The sequence below is a fragment of the Aythya marila genome, assembly GCF_965140915.1.
Source record: "Aythya marila genome assembly, chromosome: 1".
NCBI classification, from domain to species: Eukaryota; Metazoa; Chordata; class Aves; order Anseriformes; family Anatidae; genus Aythya; species Aythya marila.
Window position 1 is genome coordinate 8,247,543 of NC_139042.1, and position 16,128 is coordinate 8,263,670.

General features: G+C 44.7%; 1 protein-coding gene across 1 annotated transcript; it reads right to left on the minus strand.

Annotated features, from left to right (window-relative positions):
- Positions 1 to 351: 351 nt before the first annotated feature.
- Positions 352 to 6,045, minus strand: FZD4 (frizzled class receptor 4). The gene is made up of 2 exons (XM_082760528.1): positions 5,767 to 6,045; positions 352 to 4,924 (listed from the first exon to the last, which is right to left on the minus strand). Exons 1-2 carry the CDS (start codon positions 6,028 to 6,030, stop codon positions 3,596 to 3,598), a joined length of 1,593 nt encoding a protein of 530 aa, XP_082616654.1. The 5' UTR covers positions 6,031 to 6,045; the 3' UTR covers positions 352 to 3,595.
- Between the last annotated feature and the right edge of the window lie 10,083 nt (positions 6,046 to 16,128).

Consider the following 16,128-nt stretch of genomic DNA (forward strand, 5'->3'; position numbering starts at 1 on the left):
CCATTTGGTTCTGGTGGCACACAGGGACAAGCACAAGCACACAAGAGCCTCCTGGCTCTTCCACAGGCTCATGGACCTACACGCTGCTTTTCAAAGAGTTTCTTTCCACCCCATGTGCAAGCACTGAAACACATACGTACTTTCACTCTTGCCCAGTGATGTTTTGTTCTCAGCTGTTTCCAGTTGGCAGAGGTGCTTTTGCAACCCACATGAGATCCAAACTGAGCTGTTTTAACCCATTTGGACCACGCATCCTTCTTCTGTCAGGGGAAAAAAGAACATGCAACAGCAGCATAGCCAATCCAGGAAACAAACTCAACAAAAACATGAGGGCTGCCAGGAATACCTTAGTTATCCACAGAGGTTAAAATTTTATTTTGATATAAAAATTAAATAGCAAAGGTTTTTTGTTTGTTTTTGTTTTGTTTTGTTTTGTTTTTTTACAGTGATAAATTAGAAATTTACAGTACATACATCAGAGCAGATATATTTTCTATACACCCCAAAATAATCAGTGTCTATTTCCTTAGAAGCTCAGAGAAAGGAGCTAACCTGTCTGTTCAATGCAGGAGCCAGGCTTGTACCTCTCTGAGAGATGCTTCAGAAACGTGCTGTGAAAAAGCCACACGCTGGGGTGGGAGAGACGGGCAGACAGAGCTGGAGGGAGCAGGGCCCATGCCAGGAAGGTAACCGCCGAAAGGTTTCTCGTTGTATAACCACAGCAACTGCACTTCCGAGAGAGGATTAGTCACACATTTTTTGGCTTTAAATTCATAACAATGCTGAAATGAGAGAATGGACGAGTTGCAGATACCCACTCTCCGTGACTGCTGGGTTTTGGGCTGTCTGCTGTGACTTCCCCTTCAGACATCCCCAGAGCAGAGAAAGGTGAATGCAGATGGATGGGTACATTCACAGAACGGTTTTGTCACTGCAAGAGCTGGCACAGTGCCCCTGAGAGCTTGGGGAAGATGCTCCTTCAGGAACAGCTACTGGTGTCTCTCCCCACCCCACCTCCTACCCATGGCATTTGAGTGCCTCACACTTTACAGGTCCTCAACTGCCACAGGGCTACACAGTGCTGTCCTCAACAAACTCATTTCCAGTGTCTCGAATCACCAGGGACATCTGTCTGTCACAGTCCACAGCGCCGCAGTCAGAGATGCAAGGATCTGGTAACAGGAGTGCTACTTAACATTCACTTCTGTGTACACAACACAGTTAAAAAAGCTGTTTGTTGAATAAGTCAGGTCAAGCAGGAGTTGTATCAGCCAGGAAAGTATCCAAGGCGCTTCAGACTGAAGGACACTTGAATGAACGTGACACCTTGGCACAGGCCAAGGCTAGGTTACAAGACAGGGCTCATACTGTGTCCTCACCCCTTGCAAGTCAAAATACAGCTGCTGGTTGTACATCCCTTGCTGGGTCAGCCGACAGATCACATCACGGAGAGTCTGAGCCATCTGAAGATTTCGTATTGCAGAACTCCTCGTCCACAGAGGAATAGCCAGATCCAAACACAACACTAATGGTGAGAGACTTTATAGAGAGGATCAAAAGGCTCAGCTGGTATGCAGCGCTGGCCAAGACAATGGTTGTGCATTGAGCAGAATGTGTCAAGTTGTCACTTGTTCTGCTAGAGAGGGAGCCTGACCACAAAGACTGCAATTAGGGTTTGTTTGGTTGATTGTTTGTTTTTTAAAATATGCTCTAGCACATGTTTCAACATTGACATTGAAACAATTCACACTTCTGGGACAGATTAGTGCTCACGGCCAGAGCTGGAATGAATTGTGGTTTGGGAAGCACATGGGGCACCTGTAGGAAAAGTGAGGACTATACTAAAGCAGTGCATGTTCTCAGCTGCCCTCAAAAGTCATGGGAGTCAGGGTACTGGGGAACCAGCAGCTGAGCTGGTTCCACACAAATGAAGCAAAAATTTAGGGTACACAGATAAAACTGAAGGTCCTTCAAAGGGACAGCACATCAAACCAGTGTTCTCTTCAGTACTTGCGGGCTGTCACTGTTTGCATCACTTTTCTTAACAGTCAAACCAGCCCAGACACAAGGCTCAAGCTCCCCACAAGCACAAGCCATTGCCTCCACATTTAAAAGACTGAGACAACTTGAAAGCTGCTGTGAAACAACATTATTCATCAAGAAGTTGGACCTCTTCTCCTTGGATCCCTTTAGAAAGTTGACAATGTTTCTATAATTCCTGAGGAGTGAATGCCTGCTCGCATCCTGTATGCATCGATATGTTAAGGAAAAAAAAAAGAGTTTCTCCATAGCTGTCAGTGAGCAACTGGAGCCTCGTTCTAAGGCAGTCAGCTGTACTGCGATGTCATGGACTGAGAATGTTCTTTTAATTGTAACTGATACACATAATTATACAACTGAGCTGTGTGAACATGAGGTTGCCAAGGAACTCAACATTTTGCTTCTCCCAGACTGGCGTCTGCAGAGATACCATCGCACCGAATGAAATATATTAAGACTTAATTGCTTCATGCAATGGGTCTCCAGAGAGCCAGATAAGTTTACTTGGAGAAAACTGACATTGTTCTGAAGAGACCCTCAACTCATTTTTCTCTTTCCTGTAGGAAGGAGCACTACAACGTAAGACTTTATTTAAAGCTATTAGACGCAGCAGAATAAAGTAGTCAGCTGAAATCGCAGGAGCACCTGAAGGAACGGGAGCAGAGGCAGGCGGACAATGCTAAGTGATGCATAACAGCACGCACAGTTTCCAAGCTTCCACATATTCCTCTACTTCTGACAATGACCTTGAGTAAAGCTTTTTTAAAAACATATGAAATATTGACAGAATCATGTAATACTTCAGGTTGGAAGGGACCTAGGGAGGTCCAAATTCCTGAACGAAACACTCAGTTCAGACCAGGTTACAGACAGTAAAGAGGAGTCAAAATTATTATTAGACCATCAGATGACTTAAGAGTCATCCTCACTAAATCCTTCTTAGTTTGGGTAATTCCCAGACTTGGAAAATCTGCTTAATTATTTGTCGGAGGACCTGATCCTTGGCTGACTCGTGCAGCATACGGGAGCAACAGAATTCCCCAGAGTGTAGAGACACAACCCTCAGTGAGCACTTCCTTCTCAATGCTGAACTCAGAAAGAAGACAACTAATTGTGGTTCTGGGTGCTCCATCTCTGGTAACTGGCCCCTAAATCAGCACAGAACTTGGACCCAGACTGCCTTTCCTCCACCAGCTGTAAGACAATATAACACAAGACAATATCCCACAGCTGTGGTCTACAGTTCCACTGCTTCTAAAGACATCAGAATATTGCATCCTACTTTATAAAAAAAAAAAGGAAGATAATGTGTTTGGATATTTCACAGCTTTTAAAGCCTCCCTGGGCTTTCCTATTTTGGGCAGCATGGTTTATGGCTATTGTATTTGCAGCATGATTTTTTTGTTTGCTTATTCTTTAAGGCTTTTTTCTCCTTCCTCAAGAGACAATTTTGCTACTGTCTCCCCACTCTGCTCCCAGCATTTACACTGCATTGCTTATACACAATCAGTCCTTCAGGTGAGAGCAGTCAGACCATCACGGTGTCGTCCTTTTCTCATACCACAGTCTCGTTCCCTTTCCCAGGTTTCACCCAACCGTCTGCTCTCTTCTCCCGTTTCACTTTCCCTGAGTTCACCAGTCTGTTCGAGCACTTCTGCCACGTGTGCAGAGTTTTGGCTGACCAGATCCACATACCTGAAGTGATACCCACCAGGAGGGACATGAAGATTTTGAGCATCTCCACGGCCATATTGGAATCATCTGCCGAATAGCGGAAAATGGCCCAGTTGGAGATTTCATAGAAATAACAGGCAATGACACACGTTGCTGGGACGGTGTACAGCACTGAGAAGACACCGATTTTAACCATCAGTCTTTCTAGTTTGTCAGTTTTAGTTCCATCTTTCTGAAGATTAGACCTGATTTTAAATAAGGCCACTAACCCAGCTGCAATGAATAAAGTTCCAATAACCAGGTAGGTAAAAAGTGGAGCAACAACAAAGCCCGTCAGCGCATCCAGGTTCTGGTTCCCAACGTAGCACAGGCCAGTGAGCTCGTCTGCATCTACCAGTCTCATAATCAAAATGACAATGGTCTTCACTGCAGGGATAGCCCAGGCTGCAATGTGGAAATACGAACTGTGCATTTCTATAGCCTCATGGCCCCACTTGAGTCCTGCGGCCAGAAACCACGTCAATGTCAGAATAACCCACCAGATGGAGCTAGCCATCCCGAAAAAGTACATCAGCAAGAAAATTATAGCACATCCTGTGTTCTTAAGACCTTCTTGGATAAGAACAGGTTCTGCTGCCTCTTCAAAATCACAGGATATCCTTTCCCGGCCCACAGTTAGCCTCACAATATAAGCAATGCTATAAATATTGTAGCACATGCTCAAAAATATGATTGGGCGCTCCGGGTAGGAAAATCTGGATGAATCAATCAGGAAGGTCAGGACTGTGAACGCAGTTGATATGAAGCAAAGACTAGCCCACACGGCCATCCAGATATCTGTGAATTCCTTTGCTGACCTGCTGTAGAGCCCAGCATCGTAGCCACACTTGAGGACACAGTTCAGGCTCCTCTTGACCCAGATGTACTGATCGGAATTGGATCCCATGCTGTGGCACTCTTCTCCGGGCTGCAAGGATGTCTTGCTATGAAGGGGAACCTCTTCATCTCCCGGACCCTCCATGCACATGTGGTTGTGATCATTCTGGGGTGGGAATTTGCTGCAGTTCAGGCTGTCCGGCCAGGCAAATCCAAATTCTTTTAAAACAGGTTCACATCTTCTTTTGACAGAGAGGCACATGCCACCACAGGGACCTATAGGGATGTTAATCTTCTCTGTGCACATCGGGACATAGACTGAACAAAGGAAGAACTGGAAGAGAGAAACAGAAATCGCAAGCGTGTTAGGAGAAAATTCAACAGGTCAAAACATAACAAGTTTTCCTTTTTGCCTTTTTAGCAGTAATTTTTGGTCCCTTGCCTTAAAAAACAGGAAGCAGTATAAAACAAATAAACCAAGAACAATAAAAACTTAGGAGAAAAAACCCTAAAAATGCTGCCTTCTTTCAGTTCAAGTGTGGTCCGAAGCCAAAGCCTGAACGTTTCACTCCCCAGATTAGCCCCATGCAAATTTAGCCCATCACTTTCAATAAAGCGAGTGGGATTTAGCCAGATGTAAACCTCAAGGGTGCAATTTAGGAAAGAAGAAAAAAAAAAAAAGTATATTTTAAAGCGGTTTAAACAAATACATATTTTTGTTCAAGGCACTGCCTGGATATCACGGCTAGCAAACAAACAGAAGGAAAGGCATTTACTGAATCACTTGGGTTTGTGATCCTCCTGGAAGAAGGCGCTTCTCTTTCACCATCGGGCCACCGACGGGTTCGCACCGGCCATAAAACACTGCCGCTCGCTCAGCTTTGGAAACATGGCGATTTTGGGGGGCTGTAGCCACACCGGGGGGCTTCAGGGAATTGGGGACCCGGGGTCCAAGCTGGCTGCTGCCGTGGGGGTGTCCCTGCGGGCTGGGCACGGCAGGACCCCTTTTTTCGCCCCTTAGGAAGCCCACACAGCGCTGCCTTGTGCTGCAGCCCGCTCCCTCCAGGCTTTGCAGCGGGGGACATGGGGGAAATGTCAGCGCAACGCCCGGCTCCCGGTTCTGGAGAAGGGGGTTTGGGGAAGAGATTTGGGGTTTTTTGAGGGGTTGGGACCCACCTGGAGCTGGCTGGAGCAGCCGTACTGGATGAGGGGGGTGAAGGTGGTGAGCTGCAGCTCGGCGTCCGCCTGCAGCTCGTGGCCCACCAGGTTGGGCATCTTGGTGACATTGTAGCCCAGGTTCTGGCACATGGCGATGCGGATGGCGTCGCAGCGCCGCTCCTCCTCGTCGCCGAAGCCCCGCGTCCCGCCGAGCTGCAGGGCCAGCAGCAGGGCCAGCAGCCGCCCGGCCGCCCCCCTGCCACCACCACAGCACCGTGCCATGGCCGAGACCCCCCCCCCCCCCGGCCCCCCACCTGCCCCCGGCCCCGGCTCCGGCCCCGGCCGCGCCGTGCCGCCCGGGCCGGCTCCAACGGGGAGGGGCCGGGGGCGGCTCTGCTCTTAAACCGCCGCGCCGAGAAACTGCCCAGGGGAGGGGACGGCGCCTCCCCGAGCCCCGGCCTCCTCCCAGCCTCCCGGGGCGGGCACAGCCACAGCCCCGGCCCGGGGGGAGAGCCCCGCTGGGTGCCCTCCGGAGCCCCCCCGGAGCCCCTCGGCCCTGCGGAGCCTCAAGAGTTTTCCCCCTTCTTCATGCGCGGCGACCCCGCTGTGAGCAGCGAACGGCCCTGCCATGCCTCCCCCCGGGCTTGGTGACCCGGGGATGGGTCCCCGATGTCCCCACACCGGTGGAGGGCAGCGGCAGGGCCTGAGACGGGCACCCCGAGGTGCCCAGGCTCAGGCCTGGCTCCCCAGGGGCAGGCTGGGCTGAGCCATCAGCTTCCTCTCCCTCCTCTCCTTCCTCGCCCTCGCCAGACCACAAGGCAGGTCTCTAAGCTGCCACTTTTTCTCCCAACACCTCCTCCACCCGTAAATCTGGTCACATCTGGGTGGTGGTGGACCTTCACGGGGAGAGAGAAACCTAGGGTGCCTCTCCAAGCACCTCCTGATGTTGGTATATCTCCTAAACACATACAGATGTAGAGTTTGTGTACCTCTCCTAAATACATAAGGATGTAGAGTTTGAGGACCTCTCCTAAACACACAAGGATGTAGGGTTTGTGTATCTCTCCTAAGCATGTATGGATGTAGGGTTTGTGAACCTCTCCTAAACACATACGGATGTAGGATTTATATACCTCTCCTAAACACATATGGGTGTAGGGTTTGTCTACCTCTCCTAAGTACAGATGTTCATGAATTTTGAAGGGAAATTGAGCAGAGCTGTAGGGTGTCCCCTGGATTAAGAGCGGACACATGAGGCTCACACTTCAATTCACTCAGTGTTGTTTACACCTGTAATAAAATCTGGTTGGGCTGGTTGTGCCTTTAGCAAAAATATGTCATCTATTAATGAAATTGTTTGTAAAGCGCTTTGAAAATGTTTGTAAAGCCCCGGTTAAATGACCTCTGGCTGGCTATGTGTGTGTGTGTACAGTGTGTGACGTGTGGGTGTCCTGAGCACGGCCATCGCCAAGAGCTGTGCATCCATATGCGTGTGGCTGTGCTGCAATGAGTGGTCTCCTTCTAGCATGAGGTGTTTTAACCAAGGTTTCATGAGCACAGGTATTTACAAAGCTCTCATCACTGTGATAGTTTATAACCAGTTCTAATAAACAATGACTGCAGTCTTACAAAATCCTCGCGAGGCAGACAAGTCATATTATCTTAACTTTTTAAACACAGAGGCAGACAGTGCTGCAGTCCCAAGGTCGTGCAAGGAGGCTACGATGCAGTCAGCAGGTCAGCCCGTATCTGATGAGGTCCATATTTACTCATAAGCGTTGCCTTCTGTGACTAGCAGCGCTCCACTGCTAATCTCGGTCAGCGATAATGCTGTGAATGCACACAGTGTGCTGCAAATGTCCGCCAAGCTGTTCCCAGCCCCACCAAGTTTATGATCTGAATCAGACGGGGAACGGGTGCTGGACATTCTGCAGTTCATACAGGCAAACACTCAAAAAAAAAAAAAATCCCATGAGAGACTCTGCCTCCTGCTTTTTTGTTTTGGTTTGGTATGTTCTGTTTTGGTCCAAATTATGTAGGAAAGCCAACTGGAGGGAGGAGGATCATGGTGACCTTAAAACTATGAATCTTCATCTTACTATATGAAAAGCCTTTTCATTTGCAGTCTTCTGCAGCAATTAGGCACTGAAGCAGCGTTGGCTGCTACCAGCGTAGACCTTTGCCTAATTCCCATGGAACAATTTGCCTGCTACCTATTCCTCTGCCAGTGGGCCTGGTCGTTTGACTCAGAAGAGGGACAGGGGGACATTTTAAAGCTGCAGTGGGACACAAGTATCGTTTTAGAAAAAGAACCATCATGTGCCCCCTCCAAAAAGAAATAACTACCACTATTGCTGTTTCTTTGGGAACACAAAATAAATATTAGAAAGTGCTTCGCTGTTATATTTGCTTTGGAAAGTCTTTTAGATAATGGGAATTAGTTTTCAAAACAAGAGCACTGGCAAATCATACCAGCGGTCTGAGTTGGAAAAAATGGCAATTGCCCTGCTTTGAACCTTATGCACATATTAACAGTGATTAAATGTCACCATGATAAGCATGTACATAACAGTTTCTTTAAACAGATCAAAGTAAGAAACCTCCTGGATAGTGGGTTTATAGATTCTTAGATTGCTGGATAGTTGTGAGATTCTGGCCTGAATCCTGTACAGCACAAGCCGTGTTAGTTCCTTGTTTATTGTTTGAATTACAGAATATCTTTTTTCTTATTAAATCTGATTTTGAGATTGCCTTCATTAAAGCATCAGCAACTACCTTTCTACAAAGCTCTAAGCATCATTTATTGTGGCCACCAATAATTATATTGGTTTTCTAGTCTGAGTTATCTTCGTCTCTGACTTTTGTTATATCTTTACCAACCAGGTTGAGAAGTCGTTACGAAGATTAGCCCTGTAGGTAATGTCAGCTTGTTATTAAGTCACCCCTTGGCCTTTTTGCAGTAAGCAAAATAGATTGAACTTCCCGAGTTTCTTACTGTAAGGCATCTTTTCCAAAGCCTTGACCATTCTTTTGATTTTAAAGGAGTGAGATTTGAGCCTGCTGTTTGGAAAGCACTTTCAGCCCAAACCATCCTGCCTACCTTTAAATCTTGAAGGAATTATCTGACTTAATTAGTGATTCTAAGCACCCTCGGTCCCTTTAGAGACAGCTAGGATAGGCAGACACTTGCAGAGGGCAACTCACATTATAGGAATTACATGAATATACAATCTTACTTATAATCTATTATCTTGCTGCTATTACAATTTTCCTCTTAATTTTGTATATGTTTTTTGCACATTTATGAAAGTTGCAAACACATTTCTACCTTACAGAAATGATGCTCCCCATTATCTCTCGGACTCTTATAGCATCTTTTAGGAAATCTGAGAAGGTTTATAACTGGTTTATTCGGAACATTTTCGAAGCATCAGTGTTTTCCTGAATTGGTGTTAGAACATGGTTTGGCTTTCCAGTAGGAATGACACTGATGTCAAACATGCAGGTGAAATAACCCCTCCATTCCTGCACAAGACCATCCTGCTTATACATCCAAGGATGCTATCTACCCTTTTGACCACAGCCTTATGCTCAGAGCCACAACGGATGCCTTGTGGGCAGACCTGAGAAACCTCAGGCAGCCTGTTGATTTTTTTAATATGTGGATAGCATATTAGGATGTGATTTTCATAACCAAATTTGCATCTACTTATGGTCAGATGAATTTCAATCTAAAAACACCTCTGTCTGTCAACAGACAGTGAAGAGAACATGGGGTGACTAGCCCAGAAGTGAAAAGTGTCTGAGAGGTGTCTAATGCTGGATGAGAGCAGGTCTCTGCCTTTCTGTCAGTCTCCTGGGTCCATGACAGAGGGAATTGATACTGCCATCCCACAGGTTTCTTATAAAGTTCTTGGATACAAATTATCTAAACATGTACATTTTTAAAAATATGCAACTTTCAGAGCTGTTTTGGGACATCGTCTTTATGTTACCATTGAAATGGTAAGATTACATTAATGACATTAATTAATGTCAGTTCTGTCTAACGTGCCATATATGTTTTCCAAAATACAACAAAAATACATGTTGGATATGTCTGTCACCTGCATTGTTTATTGACAATTCTGCAAATTCCATTTAGTAACCTACTGGTACCATTTCTCTTTGTCTCAGTTTACATAAATTTCAGTTGTCTTTGACCACCTGTCCATTAATTGTCTCTTTTTGCTTATTTTATCACATTATTGTAATTCCTTTTGAATTTTTATTCATTCAAATCAACGTCTCTTCTTTGTTGTTGATGCTTTTCTTAACTTCATATATTTTTTAATTTATTAGAGACGTTTTCTTTAATTTTTCCATCTATAAAATCGGCTGATTTTCTTAATCAAGGGGCATTACTTTCTTTGGTCAGTGATGGATTTTCAGTCATCCAGTAAAATATTTAAAATTGATTTCTAGTTATTATTCACATGCTTAACACAAATTTTCTCACCTACTTCTGTACTTTGTGAGGCTGACCTTTTTAAAGCAGGAAGTATATGTATTCCCTGATTTACATTTATTCTGCTGTATTTATTCACTGTAATCAGCATTTAAATTGTCCAGTAACCACACAAATTAAATGGTTTGTTTTGTCACTACACTTCAAGTGAACACAGCTCTATGTGACCTCTGGAAAAAAACACTGCAGTGAGCTGCATATGAATTTATGTGTCTTTACATGTATATGCAAATGCATACATATATCTGTTTTTATATGATGGTATATTTATGTATAATATCAGTAGGAGTGCCAGAGAACGGGTGCAAGCCTAGCTGTATGCAGAAAGTTGTGCAGAGAGTCTCTTGATTCAGTGACGATGAACCAATCAACATCGATCTCAGTGGAGCAGAAGAATGTATCCCAGACCTTGAAATGAAGGATATAGGATGTACAGATTTACCTGCCACAGAGCACTGCAGCACCCTGATCCAGCTCCTGTCCGAGTTAGCAGTTGGGTTCACTGAGGGATGGTCTGGGTCCTAATCATATAGGGTGGAGTTTGTTCCCGATAAGAGATGCTTCATTTAGGTTTCTGCCTCTTGGTGTTTGCATGTGAGTCAGGGGGTTCATTTCTCTCTGCGGTCAAGGAAGATCCAGACAGTGCAATGCAGGACAGGTCTCCTACCACACTGCTAGTCTCTGTTTTCATGAAGAAAACATTCAGCCTGTAGCCTCCTTTAAGGTACTTCCATGCAGCTAAGCTCTGACACATACGTACCATATCTGGATTCACATGTGTAATTCCTTGCATGCCAGCGTGGGTCAGCAATTGCTCCATGACCCCTGAAAGTCAATAATATTAACTCAGTCTGCACACAGAATTCAGGCTTTGTTTTTGTAGCATTGTAAACAGGAAATTTCAGTGCTATTTGATATACACCATTTCAAATAATCATTTGCATTTAGCTATCATCAAAATGTGTGCCAGTGCAAGAGGATTTCTGAGGTTACTTGTGCAGTCAGAAATCTAAAATGCACACCTGTATCACACACAGCATGCAGTGGAGCACCTGAGAGCAAAGGTGGCTGGAACTTTCATAGGTGAAAGATGCTCATATATGGGCCACTTTATCCTTGTGCTAGTATTTTTCACACAGGTGCTTCTCTTTCTTGGCTTAAAAATACCTTTAACTCATTTTTTGTTGGTTTTAACAGTTTTCCCAATGCCAATTTCCTCCAATAATTAAGGGATTCATGCATGTCCTCAGCCAGATTAGCAGAACAGACAAGAAGTTACTTGGCAAAGACATTTGCAGGATCTGGTATGACAAAAAATGTTTTGACAATGATTTTTTCAGAGTGTAGCTACTTATATAAAATGCTGTGCTAAAACACAAAAAGAAACAAAACAACCAGCCTCTTCCCTTGCATGATTTTACCAAACTTCCCAGGAAAGCTGTGCTGCAGAGATACAGTATGCCAAATTTCAAGAAAATCTGTTCATTCTGGGAAAATCAGTGGACTGTGGTTTGAACGTCAGACCCATGGTGGAGGCAGAATTCAGCCCGCACTTTGGAACCAGTGCTGCTGCCTCCCAAAATGTCTTTCAGTTTGAACCACTGCTCATATTTGCTTCCATAGTGCTCAGAGATTTGCATTTTGGCTTGAAATTTCCCATACTTGATCTTGGTCCAAGGGATTATTATTATTATTTTTTTTTTTTTTCTGGAAAATGATAAACAGTTTTCTTCTCAGAAAATTGTTCAGAGGCCTTTTTTTCATGCTCAGATAACTCCAAAACAGCTTGGTTTTATAACTTCAGATTTGGCATGTGCAGAGTGCAATCCTGAAGGAGGAATGTACTTTTTGCCTTGTTTGAAGAAATTTCATTTCGCAATAGCAAATTAGTCCGAAACTTTGGAAATAATAGCCTGATCGTTCACAAGGCGTTATTTAACCATGGTGGAAAATGACAGACTGAGCTCTATTTCTCCGAGAGGTCACGAGTCCTGCTTTATAAATACAGCTTAGTTTCCTTTTTGCAGAGTCATCTGTCCTACTAAATCTTTCTGTGTCCTGTTTTGCCTTAACTCTGTTGCAGCATCAGAGGTTATTTCCGCTACATTTGCTCTCCATGAGCTACACTGTACTTGGCTCTCCATGGCATTTTCTGAGTCCTGTAAGGTAAGCTGAGCTGGACAGGATTTCAGAAGCAATCTTTCTGCCTCCCCTCGGTGCCTAGCATGCCATGCTGAGCTCCATTACTGCTCCCCACACACTCAGGGTACACCCAGTCCTGGTCCAGCAAGACAGTTTTCACTCACATCACACAAAATTTCCTTTTGGACATAGGTGCTACAGATACTTTGGAAGCATCATAGTGCACTTTCGCTTCAGATGAATTACTCAAGAAGTAACTAATAACCCTTTACATGTAAGGAGACTTTGGAAGTTAAGTTAGGCTGAGATATAAATCCCTCAAAATAGGAGCTCAGAAAGCAGATTTGCTGATACGCTTCAGCTGGTTTGCACTGCTCCAGTGATAGAGCAACAAGCTGGTTGAATCAATCGGTTCTTGCAGGCTTAAGGTTGTTCTGTGTCACTGGAGCAGCACAGAGCCGTGAAGCATGCTGATGGATCTGGCCACAAATCTTAAAATGTGCTATTTTTCCCATTAAAAACCCCGTGTGAGCTGATATGCTGTGTTTAATTACATAACAGCAAGTATTGACTTGCAGGGGCATGGCTGAAAAAAAAAAACCTTCTTTGTATTATGTTAGGCAGGCAGTGGGTCATCCTCCTGGGAAAGAAATTTAACATCTGCCAGGAGTCGAAGTTGGTTAGATTCATGCTGCTTTTGTGGAGTTTGTGAATACACAAAGGGCGACTGGATACAACATTGAAATCTGCCCCCTTGCTGATAGCGGCTGTTGGCACGACTCTCACAAAGAGCACTTTGCACGCCAGCAAAATGGCACTAAGTTGTACACACAGCTACATGCGGGTCCTGTTAAAATCACAGAGAAGTTTAAACAGGCAACAATATGCAGCTCTTCCAGCTCTAGCAGGACTGCCCAGTTTACAGTGGCACTGGTCTCTACTTTGTGGGCCATTTAAAATATAGCTGTTGAGTGCTAATTATTTCCAAATTCCAGTCTCCCCAGTAATTCTTCTAAGTATTGGATTTTGTAGAATCACAGAATGGTTTGGGTTGGAAGGGATCTTAAAGCCCATCCAGTTCCAGCCCCCTGCCATGGGCAAGGAAACACTTCTCACTAGACCAGGTTGCTCAAAGCCCCATCCAGCCTGGCCTTGAACACCTCCAGGGATGGGGCATCCACAGCTCCTCTGGGCAGCCTGTGCCAGGGCCTCACCGCCCTCTGAATAAAGAATTTCTTCCAAATATTTAATCTGTCTCAGGTCTTTTAATTTAAAGCCATCCCCCCTTGTCCTATCCCTACACCCCCTGACAAAGAGTCCGTCCCCAGCTTTCCTGTAGCCCCCTTTAGGTACTGGCAGGCTGCTGTGAGGTTTCCCTGGGGCCTTCTCTTCTCCAGGGTGAACAACCCCAACTCCCTCAGCCTGTCTTCACAGGAGAGGTGTTCCAGCCCTCTGACCATCCTCGTGGCCCTCCTCTGGATTTGTTCTAATTCTTCCATGTCCTTCTTGTGCTGGGGGCCCCAGAGCTGAACACAGGGCTCCAGGTGTGGTCTCATGAGAGCAGAGCAGAGGGGACAATCCCCTCCCTTGCCCTGCTGGCCATGCTGCTTTTGATGCAGCCCAGGATACAGCTGGCTTTCTGGGCTGCAAGCGCACATTGCCAGCTCATGTCGAGCTTCTCACCCACCAATACCCCCAGATCCTTCTCATCAGGGCTGCTCTCAACCTATTCCCTGCCCAGCCTGTATTTGGGTTTGCGATTGCCCCAGCCCAGGTGCAGGGCCTTGCACTTGGCCTTGATCTCTTTTTAAACAGTCACAGTATACACTCAGTTTAAGAGTTGGTATAGTTATTTTATTTAAGCATGTGATTTTTTTTCTGATATATTTATACAGATAGTCTTTAGCAGAAGTTATCTGCTTTATTCTGTTCCCTTTTCCAGTACAGTTTATCCCTTTACCTCACACAAACAGAGCTGCTGTTCTATAAACCATTTGTAAATGACATTTGGTTTTCACTACCTATTCCTATATAGGTGAAGGCAAATACATAAGGTTCATTCCTGACCGTGAGAAGGACTGGTTTGGCAAGTCTTTGGCAAACAGACTTCTTAATTTCTATCTGAGTTGGCAAATTAATCACATGGATTGCTGTTACATGCACTTGAGGACCTTTAAAATTAGCCTGAACACAAATAATGACCTTCAATCTTGTCCAGAAGCTTTGCTGCCTTTTTGTATTTACCTTGTATTCATTGCCTGTGTACAGGTGACTACACAGGGTGCAACGCAATTCGGAAATGGACCTACAAATCATATCTGTCCCTGCAAGCAGCTCTTCATCTGTCCAAAGCAGCAATTCCATGACCATTTTCTGACCTGAAACGTCATTCCTATGGACCCACCCTGCTCCATGTGCATTTCTGCTGTTCCTCTGACTCCTCGGCAGGGACGGTGCAGGTACTAACTGTCAAAAAACTAACTGAACAAAATAAAATAAATAGTCTTGTGATGACGAGGAGGGGTGGTGTGACCACAAAGGAAAACAGATCAGCTTAGATTGGCTTCAACTGTCAAGGAGCCGCACCCTTATTCTTTTCTACTAGTGCTGATCACTAAGGCATTTTAGCATGGTGCAGAGGTTTTGTTATCAATGGAACAAATACAGAATTTTATTTTTTATTATTACTGGATGAAGCATTTCAGGATGTAGTGATCTTTCATTCTTGGGCAGTGTAATTTATATTTGGACTCTGACAATTCATCTTGTTCCCAATAGACATATAGATGAAGTTAGAAAATAACTAGGGTTTATGTGAATTCCGTTTTTCTCAGGCATTTTTTATTCCTCAGAGAGACTTCCATGGGGCCAAATTACCATGAAAACTAGAATACCATGATATTTCAGTTCCGTATGGTAAAAGTTCATGTCATTCATTATTGTTGACACTGTACAGATATCCTTGGGGAGCTATGAAAAATATAAAAAGAAAACTCCCCAAAAAACATGCATTAAAAAAATCTGGGGGAGCTGCCATTTAACTCAAATGCTCCCTGAACAAACTGAAACCGATTATCTCCCAAATAGAAAAAAAGTCTCTGTGCTGCCCCACAGCCTGCCTCTTCTTCCTATGCATCTGATGTGGCTGTTGTGAAGCCAAGGTTGAGTTCATTTGTTATTAATTTTTTTGGTAGATAAGTTTGCCACTGAATCCCATGGACTCAAGGCCACGAGAGAGCCCAGTTCATATCTACCGAGGCTGCACTGGAAGTGCTCCACTCTCCCTCGACTCTCAGATGCTTAGGATGTGTGTCTCATTCCTTAGCTTCTCAAGTCTCTGGGTAAAGCTAAGAGAAATTAACATGGGCTGAAGAGTAATAAGAAAGTGGAGAACTGAGGGATTTTTTTTTTTTTTTAATGCAAGAATCCTTGGGCAACAATGCAGCACTGCAGGATAAAAAACTTAATTTCAGCCCAGCTAGAGGGTCTTTTTAATATCTTGGACATAAGAATCACACATAAAGTGTAATGCCATGCTGCTGCAGCCTCAGAATTATGAAGGATGAATTGGGTCCCAAGTCCGTGATTTCAGTGAGTAAAGAGCCAGCATTTCAAGCAATCATTTGTTAAGCAGACACATGGGACAAAAGAACTTTCAAAAGTCCTCCTAGAAAGTGGTACTGGTAAGAGACGGCCTTGAGGCAGAACATGTTTTTATTCAGCTAGAACAA